This window comes from Mobula hypostoma, chromosome 6 (assembly GCF_963921235.1).
Source record: "Mobula hypostoma chromosome 6, sMobHyp1.1, whole genome shotgun sequence".
NCBI lineage: Eukaryota > Metazoa > Chordata > Chondrichthyes > Myliobatiformes > Myliobatidae > Mobula > Mobula hypostoma.
In genome coordinates, this window is record NC_086102.1 from 39,615,292 (window position 1) to 39,628,248 (window position 12,957).

Here is a 12,957-nt window from a genome sequence, read left to right on the forward strand (position 1 = left end):
ATGGGCCTCTAGTTTCCTTCTCCTGAAGTCAATAGTCAGCTCCTTGGTCTTGCTGATTTTGAGTAAGAGGTTGTTGCTATGGTACCACTCAGCCAGAATAACTTTATTGATGTACTACATTAGCATCCTGCTGAAAGCCTGCTCCCTCCCGTCAGCCAACAACTTCCTTTTAAAGCATCTTGGCCAGCTTTTGTGTCCTGCGCTCATTCTCCCTGCTCATGCTGTACTACAAGAGGAATGTCTACTAATCCACCCATGTCTAGGAGTAACCAGTTAATGGAGTGGCTTTGAAGTCTGGTCAAAGTTCTTCACGCTCCCTGAAGATTTCAGTAACACTGAAGTAGTACAGAAAATCAGCAAGTGTTTGCTGAGTTATGGCAACAGAAAGTAAAAGGAATGTAAAAGTGTTGAAGCAAATGCATTCTTGTAAACTAACTGTCAGGTTTAATATTAGTTTAAGGAGATGACAGAGAAGTGGGTATCATGCTGGGCCTGTGGAGGAGATGACATTGCAGGTTATCAGCTGTAACTCTGATACTCTGTCAAACATCCACAGTGGCTGTCATACCTTTTAGACTATACCTGCATATTTGTACAGAACATAATGTTGTGTGGAACTAGTTAAACTACATTTTAAATGCATAGCTAAACCGATCCATTTTTTTTTTGCACATTCATATGCCTGCCTAAGAGGTTTTTTTTTCACATTTGCTTCCAGTACCAGCCCTGGTAGTGCATTCCAGGCAGCCACCGTTCTGTATATATAAACAAAATCTTTACAGCACATCTCCTTTGAATTTACCCCCCCCCCAACTTAAATGTATGCCTTCTGGTATTAGACGTTTGAATTGAATTGAATTGAATTGATTTACATTCTTCATGTACATGAGGAGTAAAAATCTTTACGTTATGTGTCCGTCCAAATGTGCAATGTGCAGTTTATAGTAATTTATAATAAATATTATGTACAACAGGATAGCAATATAACATAGAAATACAATTGTGTCAGCATGAATTAATCAGTCTGAAGGCCTGGTGGAAGAAGCTGTCCCAGAGCCTGTTGGTCCCGGCTTTTATGCTATGGTACCATTTCCCGGATACTAGCAGCTGGAACAGTTTGTGGTTGGGATGACTCGGGTCCCCAATGATCCTTCGGGCCCCTTTTACACACCTGTCTCTGTAAATGTCCTGAATAGTGAGAAGTTCACATCTACAGATGAGCTGGGCTATCCACACCGCTCTCTGCAGAGTCCTGTGATTGAGGGAAGTACAGTTCCCATACCAGGCAGTGATGCAGCCAGTCAGAATGCTCTGAATTGTGCCCCTATAGAAAGTTCTTAGAATATGGGGGCCCGTACTAAACTTCTTCAACCGTCTGAGGTGAAAGAGGCGCAATTGTGCCTTTTTTACCACACAGCCAGTATGTACAGACCACATGAGATCCTCAGTGATGTTTATGCCGAAAAACTTAAAGCTGTTCACCCTCTCAACCCCAGATCCATTGATGTCAATAGAGGCTAGCCTGTCTCCATTCCTCCTGTAGTCCACAACCAGCTCCTTTGTTTTTTGCGACATTGAGTGAGAGGTTGTTTTCTTGATGCCACTGTGTCAGGGTCATAACTTCTTCTCTGTAGGATGCCACATTATTATTTGAGATTAGTCCAATCAGTGTAGTGTTGTCAGCAAATTTAATTAGCAGATTGGAGCTGTGGGTGGTGACAGTCATGAATATACAGAGAGTAAAGGAGGGGGCACAGTACAGAGCCCTGAGGGGCACCTGTGTTGAGGGTCAGAGGGGCAGAGGTGAGGGAGCTCACTCTTACCACCTGCCGGCGATCTGACAGGAAGTCCAGGATCCAGCTACACAAGGCAGGGTGAAGGCCGAGGTCTCTGAGCTTCTTGTCGAGCCTGGGGGGAATTGCTGAACTGTAGTCCAAGAACAGCATTCTCACATGAGCATCCCTGTTCTCCAGATGTGTAAGGACGGTGTGTAGATTTTTCAATCGGTTGTGTTGGTAGGCAAATTGTAGGGGTCCAGTCTAGATGGCAGCATGCTGCAAACGTAGTCCTTGACCAGCCTCTCAAACCATTTGCTTATTATTCAGGTGAGTGCGACAGGACGCCAATTGTTCAGGCGTGTTCGACCTTGAGAAGATACTGGCTGCCTACTCTGCCTTTATCTTTCATCATTGTGTAAATTTCTCCCCTGAGCCTTGGCCGCTGCAGCGAAAACAACACATCTGTCCAACTTCTCCTTAAAACATGTACTTCCTAATAAGAACATACAGACCAGGAGCAGGAGTCGGCCATCTGGCCCATCGAGCCCGCTCTGCCATTCAATAAGATCATGGCTGATCTGACCATGGAGTGATCGCCACCTACCTGCTTTTTCCCATAACCCTTAATTCCCCTGCTATGCAAAAAAAAATCTTGTTAAACTTAGTCTGTACCCTCTTCAAAGCATCTACATCTTTCCCCTAATGGGGCGAGCAGAACTTTATCAATACTCCAGCGTTTTATGAAGTGGAAGCATAACTTCTTACGTGGAGCTTAGAAAAATAGAGGGCTGTGGGTAAAGCCTGGGTAGTTCTAAGGTAGGGGCATGTTTGGCACAGCTTTGTGGGCAGAAGGGCCTGTATTGTGCTGTAGGTTTTCTATGTTCTTAACTCTTGAACTCAGTACCTTGACTAATATGGCAAGCATGCCATATACTTTCTTTACCACCCTATCAACCTTGCAGCCACTTTCTGGGAGCTATGGACTTGGATCCCAAAATCCCTCTGTACATCAACAGTGTTAAGGCTCCTGCCATTACTGTATACTGTCACCTTACATTTAAAGATTTAATGTACCACTCCTGTGGATATTTGTAAACCATGTTCCCCAGAGGTCTTTCTCCTGCCAAACCAGCACATCTCTGCTCCTCTTCCTATGTTACATATCAGTGTGGTTACAGCAACCAGAGATGCTGAGCTGCAGAACATATCATACACACAATGTAGATCATTTCTAATGGGATGGTTGATGACCTCCACCTTAATAAAATTAATGCAAATCTTTCAAGCTGCAAGATCTATTGAATTGTCAAACCCCCCTTTCAGCTGCTACAGGTACTTCATAAAATTGAATTTAATTATTTTTAATTTCAACAGGGAAACCCCATCGGAGTTCTCAAGGGTTGTGGTGTTGGTGCAGGGGTCGGGCACTAAGATGGAGAGTCGGAAATTTCAGTTTGCTGGTATTCCACAAACACATTTAAGATATGGTTTTGTTTTCAGCGTTATCTGTGGGTACAGCCAGATTTCAGAGAAGTGAAGTCTGGAAGATCAGGTTGATTTTAGCTGTGTGCTCCTTGACTACAGACACCTCGAGTGCAAAAATACCGGAGCCCTGGCTGCCCTGTTTTAAGTTTACCGAGACTGACTCTGCCACCATTCTTTTCCACAGCTATTCTATTGATCATCTCCCATATTTTTTTACAGATCTGCAGATGACCCACTTTTACAGTTAGGGAGGTTGATCTGGAGAATGCTTCACATCTGTTCTATCCCAATATTCTTGCATCATTTGGGTTTGTTCATGTTCTGCTTTTGAAAGAACCTTAATTTTATTTTTGACAGAGTTATGATGGTGGTGATGCCTACTTAGATTCTAATGAGTTCCTGAAGTTCATCGAGCACAACGAGACTGCTATCAACATTACCTTACGCGCCGAGGAAGATGAGACCAAACTTCTTCGGTAAGGCACGAAATGAGAGGGCTTTTTCAATTGATACACTGTCTTCAGTTGGTTGTGGAACTAAGCAATTTGACTAATTATGGGACAGTGTAGTAACTGAAAAAGATACAAAGGACCAAGTCTGCTCTAGCTACAGGCCCACAAGTGGTCAAAGGCTAATGATAAACAAAGTTTATCTACATTGTGTGTATGAAGTACCTGAAGCAGCTGAGGGTTATTGTAAAAATTCTGATTGCCGTTAAGAAACTCTAAGACAGGTGAATGTGCTATGCATTTGATTGAAACCTGGAGATAAGAAGCCTAAGTCTCTGTCCATTGTTCCTCAGGAATCTGTTTGAGATAGAACATTCATGGTTCCACATGACTGATAAGGGGTAGGTCAGCTGGTATTCTTGTCTAGAAAGTTTGTTTACCCACACCCTCTTATGAAGTAAAGTTCCAACAGTCCCCTATGCAATACTTTGGAAATCCCCATTGTTAAGCATCTGTCTCATATTGCTCCCATTAAAAACACCAAGACTCGTTTCCCATGGCTCCCTGTTGCCCACGTTCCCCTTAAATTCACTGGGGCCCCATTTTGCATGCTCACTTGCTTCATCTTTTACTCACTGAGACCCTGTTCCACTGCACCATTTGACTCTCTCTGATCACTATAACATTATCACACCACTATAAAACACTTTTTTTTAAAGTAAGCTAGAAGTGTGTTGGAGTATCCATATGAACAACAACCAATAGAATGTAAATCCTATAGTCTAAACCACCAAAGTCCCAAGGGTGCCAGAGTTTTATTGTATTAAATCAGGCACGTTAGCCAATTAAGTAGACGTGGCCATACTCCTCTGACAAAGGCAGAGTTTAAAAACCAGTATCTTTAGGTGACATCTTGTCAGTGGACTGCTAATGTCTACTTGAGTAGAAGCCTTTGACACAAACATCTACAACTAATCTCAGTTGAAATATAACTATCATGGCACTAGATTTATGTAAAATGAAATGAGACTCTCTTCCTCTTTCCGGATTGCCTTCAGGGCAGGCAGCAAAAATCCTAATGAGCTGTGGGGGCACTTTTATAGAACATATAACATAGAATAGTACAGCATAGTACAGGCCCTTCGGCCCACAATGTGCCGACCCTCAAACCCTGCCTCCCATATAAGCCCCCACCTTAAATTCCTCCATATACCTGTCTAGTAGTCTTTTAAACTTCACGAGTGTATCTGCCTCCACCACTGACTCAGGCAGTGCATTCCACGCACTAACCACTCTCTGAGTAAAAAACCTTCTTCTAATATCCTCCTTGAACTTCCCACCCCTTACCTTAAAGCCATGTCCTCTTGTATTGAGCAGTGGTGCCCTGGGGAACAGGCGCTGGCTATCCACTCTATCTATTCCTCTTATTATCTTGTACACCTCTATCATGTGTCCTCTCATTCTCCTCTGCAAAGAGTAAAGCCCTAGCTCCCTTAATCTCTGATCATAATGCATACTTTCTAAACCAGGCAGCATCCTGGTTAAATCTCTGTACCCTTTCCAATGCTTGGAGTTTAGAAGATTGAGGGGAGACCTCATAGAAACATTTCGAATGTTAAAAGGCATGGACAGAGTGGATGTGGCAAAGTTGTTTCCCATGATGGGGGAGTCTAGTACGAGAGGGCATGACTTAAGGATTGAAGGGCGCTCTTTCAGAACAGAAATGCGAAGAAATTTTTTTAGTTAGAGGGTGGTGAATCTATGGAATTTGTTGCCACGGGCAGCAGTGGAGGCCAAGTCATTGGGTGTATTTAAGGCAGAGATTGATAGGTATCTGAGTAGCCGGTGTATCAGGGGTTATGGTGAGAAGGCGGGGGAGTGGGACTAAATAGGAGAATGGATCAGCTCATGTAAAATGGTGGAGCGGACTCGATGGGCCGAATGGCCTACTTCTGCTCCTTTGTCTTATGGTCTTATGGTCTTCCACGTCCTTCCTATAGTGAGGTGACCAGAACTGGACACAATACTACAAGTGTGGCCTAACCAGAGTTTTATAGAGCTGCATCATTACCCCGCGACTCTTAAACTCTACCCCCGACTTATGAAAGCTAACATTCCATAAGCTTTCTTATCTACCCAATCTACCTGTGAGGCAACTTTCAGGGATCTGTGGACATGTACCCCGAGATCCCTCTGCTCCTCCACACTACCAAGTATCCTGCCATTTACTTTGTACTCTGCCTTGGAGTTTGTCCTTCCAAAGTGTACCACCTCACACTTCTCCGGATTGAACTCCATCTGCCACTTCTCAGCCCACTCCTGCATCCTATCAATGTCTCTCTGCAATCTTTGACAATCCTCTACACTATCTATAACACCACCAACCTTTGTGTCGTCTGCAAACTTGCCAACCCACCCTTCTACCCCCACATCCAGGTCGTTAATAAAAATCACAAAAAGTAGAGGTCCCAGAACAGATCCTTGTGGGACACCACTAGTCACAATCCTCCAATCTGAATGTACTCCCTCCACCACCACCCTCTACCTTCTGCAGGCAGGCCAATTCTGAATCCACCTGGCCAAACTTCCCTGGATCCCATGCCTTCTAACTTTCTGAATAAGCCTACCGTGTGGAACCTTGTCAAATGCCTTACTAAAATCCATATGGATCACATCCACTGCACTGCCCTCATCTATATGCCTGGTCACCTCCTCAAAGAACTCTATCAGGCTTGTTAGACATGATCTGCCCTTTACAAAGCCATGCTGACTGTCCCTGATCAGACCATGATTCTCTAAATGCCTATAGATCCTATCTCTAAGAATCTTTTCTAACAGCTTTCCCACCACAGACATAAGGCTCACTGGTCTATAATTACCCGGACTATCCCTACTACCTTTTTTGAACAAGGGGACAACATTTGCCTCCCTCCAATCCTCCGGTACCATTCCTGTGGACAACAAGGACATAAAGATCCTAGCCAGAGGCTCAGCAATCTCTTCTCTCGCCTGGTGGAGCAGCCTGGGGAATATTTCATCAGGGCCCAGGGACTTACCTGTCCTAATGTATTTTAACAACTCCAACACCTCCTCTCCCTTAATATCAACATGCTCCAGAACATCAACCTCATTGATATTGTCCTCACCATCATCAAGTTTCCTCTCATTGGTGAATACCGAAGAGAAGTATTCATTGAGGACCTCGCTCACTTCCACAGCCTCCAGGCACATCTTCCCACCTTTATCTCTAATCAGTCCTACCTTCACTCCTGTCATCCTTTTTTTCTTCACATAATTGAAGAATGCCTTGGAGTTTTCCTTTACCCTACTCGCCAAGGCCTTCTCATGCCCCCTTCTTGCTCTTCTCAGCCCCTTCTTAAGCTCCTTTCTTGCTTCCCTGTATTCCTCAATAGACCCATCTGATCCTTGCTTCCTAAACCTCATGTATGCTGCCTTCTTCCACCTGACTAGATTTTCCACCTCACTTGTCACCCATGGTTCCTTCACCCTACCATTCTTTATCTTCCTCACTGGGACAAATTTATCCCTAACATCCCGCAGGAGATCTCTAAACATCAACCACGTGTCCATAGTACATTTCCCTGCAAAAACATCATCCCAATTCACACCTGCAAGTTCTAGCCTTATAGCCTCATAATTTGCCTTTCCCTACTTAAAAATTTTTCTGTCCTCTCTGATTCTATCCTTTACCATGATAATGCTAAAGGCCAGGGAGCGGTGGTCACTGTCCCCCAGATGCTCACCCACTGAGTGATCTGTGACCTGTCCTGGTTCATTACCTAGTACTAGATCTAGTATGGCACTCCCCCGGGCGGCCTGACCACATACTGTGACAGGAATCCATCCTGGACACACTTAACAAACTCTGCCCCATCTAATCCCTTGGAACTAATCAGGTGCCAATCAATATTAGGGAAGTTAAAGTCACCCATGATAACAACCCTGTTATTTTTGCACCTTTCCAAAATCTGCCTCCCAATCTGCTCCTCTGTATCTCTGCTGCTACCAGGATAAAAGACTTGGATATTTATTTAAACCAGGATTCCCAACCTTTTCTTTTGCCATGGACCAATACCATTAAGCAAGGGGTCCATAGACCCAGGTTGGGAAACCCTGATTTGGACCATAAGACATAGGAGCAGAATTCGGCCGTTTGGCCCATCAAGTCAGATGAGAATTAAGGGCAAGTGACAAGTCTGTGGAAAAAAGTTCAGCTGAGTACAAAATGCATTTTTAAAAACATGTTCATACCAAACCACTTTGTTATTATGTGATATTCTGTAGGGGTCTGTGTGTGGATGCACTGATTGAGCTGTCTGATGAGAACGCTGACTGGAAACTCAGCTTCAATGAATTCCTCAACTGCCTGAATCCTGGATTTATCCCTCCTGAGAAAAGTAAGTATAAGCTACATACATCAACTAGTTTTTGACACTTTTACCTTTCTCTCCTTGCTTTCATTTCCCCATTTATTCCTCTCTATTGGTACTCTTTCTACGTTTGGCAATATTTTCTGATCTTATTCTAATTGCCATTCTTCATATGAAAGTCAGGAGCATGAAATTGTTAGTACTTCTCACAACTAATCCTGATCCTGTGCTTGCGGGCTGTTCACATCAATTAAGAGCTTTGTAAAAGTGAAAGACCAATAAGTTTAGCTAACTTAGCCTCTGAGAGGATGATGGTTCTAGACAGTTTCACATTCCCAAATCGTTAACTCCAGTGAACGTAGAACAAGAATTAGTTCTGTCATCCATAGTTCAGCACCTGTGTACAATGAATTTACCTAGTCTATGATCAGGAGAGTCGTGTCCTTGAAAAGGAAATATTTGTTGTAAGAAATTTCATCAAAGACAACTGATTGTGCTTCATGAGGACATGGTATTGACATGTTAAATGGTCTACTGCAGGACACCTTTGAGTGGTTTTGTATGTCCCAGTCTGGCTCATTGCACTCATACAGTATGTGGTAGATGGTGCTGTACCATTCCATCCCCTACCCGACCCAACCCCACCCTGTCAATATTTCTCTGGGATTTGGGAGAATCAAAGGCTATGGGGATATTTCACAAAAGCAGCGACTGAGCTGAAATAACAGCCATGAGTAGCAGAGCAGACAATAGTGGGCAACATGTCCTACTTGCTCCTCAGTCATATGATATTATTATGGTCCTTATCTGATATTATGCCAATACAGTGCATTCACAGCTAGATACAGCAGGCAAGCACAATGTTGGAGTTCATTGCTCTAGCATGACTGCTTTTTGTTCATACTATAAGATGTAGTTTTTAAACAGAATTTTTTATGCAAACCTTTCATCAAGATAAACTGGGTAAACTCCAAAACTGACTTTTGACTGCAAGACAAAACACTTGAACAGAGGATCCTACAAAAAGTAGTGGATACAGCCCAGTCTGTCACTGGTAAAGCCCTCACAACCATTGAGCACATCTACATGTAACGCTGTCGTAGGAAAGCAGCATCCATCATCCGGGTCTCCCACCACACAGGACATGCTCTCTTCTCACTGCTCCCATCAGGAAGAAGGTACAGAGCCTGAGGACTCGCACCACCAGGTTCAGGAGCAGTTACTACCCCTCAACCGTCAGACTCTTGAACCAAAGGGGATAACTTCACTCAACTTCTCTTGCCCCATCATTGAAATGTTCCCACGACCAATGGATTCACTTTCAAGGACTCTTCATCTCAGGTTCTCAATATTTATCATTACTGTTTCTTCTTTTTGCATTGCACAGTTTGTTGTCTTCTGCACTCTGGTTGAACACTCAAACTGGGTGGTCTTTCATTGATTCTGTTATGGTTATTATTCTATAAATTTGTTGACTATGCCCACAAGAACATGAATCTCAGGGTTGTATATGATGACATATATGTACTTTGATAATAAAATTTACTTTGAACTTGAACTGAGTCTGTTCCAGAACGTGACTGACCAGCGTGAGTGTGCGCATACCCACATCCCTGGCTCTGGATGCACATTCGGCATCCAGTTCCTGCCACACATCTGGTCAAAGTTGTTGGCCTGGCTCCTGGCTCTGATGCATACCTACCCAGGTACCCCCACATAAAACTAGATTTGAGAGAATTTACAGATCCAGTTAATGCATCATCCAGCATGTCTTTGAGATGTAGGGGGAGATCCAAGGGGTCACAAGGAGAACATGTCGTGTAAGCTCCATACACACAGCGTCCTGAACCGGAATCACTGCAGCTATATGGTGGCAGCAGCATTAACTGCACCACTATGCTGTTCCAACTCTTCAGATATAATGGGGAGCTGTTCAAGCTACATTGAATACTGTCCTGAACCAAGATCATCCCCAACCTTAGTAGACCAATTATTATTGTAGTCTATGAGAATCAGCTTTACATTCAATGTCTGCAAGATAGCAGTCCTCTATTAACCTGCCACAATGCATAAAACCGACCTCTGACAATTAATGTTTATGGTGAGACCTAAGAAATACGGGCCTTTCTGTATCTTGGGAGGCACCTCTCAGGTAAGGCAGACATCAATAATGAAATACATCTTCTTCTATGCATTGGTAGAAACTTTCAGCACTTGAGGATAATGGTATATGCAGATCAAGACCTTAGACCAAGCACAGAACGTAGGGTCCACTCGACAGCAGTGCTTCCTGCCCCCTTGCATGCTTGTGAGGCTTGGACTACCCGTTGCTAAGTAACCAACTGGTTTATGCTCAAGCAACTAATGTTGGACAAGCTGCCTGTAATTTAAACGTTTATAGCTTTCCAAGCACAACTGTTATACTGCGGGCACTGGAAAGCTACTGGCAAAGTTGGCTTCTCAAAACCTCCAAGTTTATTTGAAAGTCAAGCCATCCAACAACATTGCTTTCACATGAACAATCCAAGAATTGAGCCTCTGGTTACATTTAGTTGGCAGTTTCGGGCAGGCCATAATGTTCATATCCTAATAATAATAAATACTTTACTGAGCCTGAGGGAGAAATCGTTCTGTTACAGCAGCAACATTTGAAAACACACTTAAGTGTGCAGACTTAACTAATGTACAGAATAATAATATACACACTAAGAATGTACCAATGTGCAATAATGTACAAAATAATAAAGCAGAGACTATTGTACTATGATGTATGTTCTCCTGTCACACAAAGATGAACCGTGGTATTGCATTTGGTAGAAAAGATTTTCTGTAATGATCTTTGTGACAGTGGAGCTCAATGAGCCTGTTTGAAAAGGCGCTTTGCTGCTTATTCAGTAGGTCATGGAGAGGATGTGCCAGATGGTCCGTGATGGATAACAGTTTGTTGAGTGACCTCCTCTCCACCAGTAACTCAATTTTGAGTCTGGGTTGTAGCCAAGGACGGATCCAGCCTTTGTGAGGTGTTTATTCAGTCTTTTTGCGTCACCAGCACCAATGCTGCTCCCCTAACATAAAGCAGCAAAGAACACTGCACCCGCTACGATAGACTGATAAAAGATCTCCAATGTCCTGCTGCACACATCGAAGGACCTCAGCTTCCTTAGAAAATAGTCTGGTTGCTCATCCCCTTCCTCTAAACAGCTATGGTGTTGGTTTTACCAGCCAAGTCTGTGTCGAGGTCAACACCCAGCATCCTAAAGAACAGTTGACCCACCCAAAATGTTCATACTGCTTCTCTTTCCACAGAAGTTGCCTGACTTAAATTTTTGTTTTCCCCAAGCATTTCCAGTTTTAATTTTAGCAGCAAGTTGCTGTTTGTTTTTCTTGTACCAAATTGTAGTAAAACACAGTTTGTGCAGTGGTTCTTCTTTTCAGCAATTGAACCGCAGAGACTGACAGAGCATCACTGCACAGTACAGAACCACCGAGGACACGTGCCCACATTCGTAGTTCTTGTTTCGCTGAAGAGACCGACATTGATTAAATTTAACATCGAAAATATACTGTTTATTGCAGCAGTGTGGTCATCGGTGAATAACGCAAATTTTACCTCCTTTTTGATGGCTTGTTGTGCACGATCTGAGGATAACACAACTAAAAATAATTGTCTGATCTATTATAGAATGTGCCTTGGAGGATGAAACCTATGAGGATGGAGCTGAAACCACAGTAGAATGCAACCGATGTGTCTGTGCCTGTGGCAACTGGGTCTGTACTGCCATGACCTGTGATGGTAAGTGAAAATTCTTCCGCAGGAATAATACTAATATGGTTCCACATAGAATTCCAAGGAGAATGAGGGAGGAGGGTTGTCAATTTTCCATCTTTCTCCTCATGTACACCTGCTGACAATGTTAAATGGTCAGTGGCATTTATAGGTGGAATAGGGAATTTTAAAAAACCCATCATATTGCTCTGGCGGAGGTAAAGTACAAGTTAACATCCTTTGTGCTAGTATTTAGGGCTTGAACACAGATGCATTTGTTAATTCCCTGCTTAACATCATACAACCAAGTAATAATAGAAAAACCAAGGGCAGAAACAACTCTCTCAAAAACTCCAGAGAAACAAAAACAAAGTTTCATCTTCGAAAGCAGCTACTTAGCTATTCCCTTCAACGATTCAGGAAACGACCGCCTTTGAGGACTTTGTTACAAAAACAAAAGAAATGGCATTTCACAGTACTGCAGAACTCAGGACAAAGAACTTTTCAACAAGTTTCTGAAATAAAACTTGGAAGGGTTGATGTTTTAATTGTTCTTCGGTGCATTGGAAACTCCAGGCACCCAAAGAGTGCCAAGAAAAATTTTTTTGCTACATTAAGACCCAGTCTAGAAGACTGTTGATTGAAGAAATCACATTTAAAATAAAGAGCATTGAAAATACCCATTTAGCTGGAACAGTTTACTGACATATTAAGAGTTTTGGAAAGCCTCGTACTATCATCAATGGAATGATGTACATTACCAGTTTTACCTGCTTTTGTGAGTTATCCAGATTTTCTCATTGTACACCCAGAGTGTGGGAACTTCTGTTTACTACCCAGGAGCTTTCAAAGGATAATCCATACTGCAGAATGATTTCCTGGTCTTTTCCAACCAAGTACAAGATATTCTTAATTATCTGTAGTAACTATAAAGTTAACATTGCTCTGACAATTAATCCAGTTGTTATTAATTGTGTGGAACAAGCTCACCACAAGGTACTAGTCATTATACCATTTTAACACACGTATTTCTTGGACAAACTGTAGATTTTGTGCATAATTAATCTCTGCATAGCCATGTTATTGTA

General features: G+C 42.8%; 1 protein-coding gene across 1 annotated transcript in view; it reads left to right on the forward strand.

Annotated features, from left to right (window-relative positions):
* fstl1b (follistatin-like 1b) overlaps positions 1 to 12,957 on the forward strand; it is a 122,989-nt gene that overhangs the window by 105,377 nt on the left and 4,655 nt on the right. Inside the window, exons 7-9 of the mRNA XM_063050631.1 lie at positions 3,621 to 3,739; positions 8,018 to 8,130; positions 11,786 to 11,896. Coding sequence (XP_062906701.1) covers positions 3,621 to 3,739; positions 8,018 to 8,130; positions 11,786 to 11,896 — 343 coding nt within the window. The remainder of the gene's footprint in view (positions 1 to 3,620; positions 3,740 to 8,017; positions 8,131 to 11,785; positions 11,897 to 12,957) is intronic.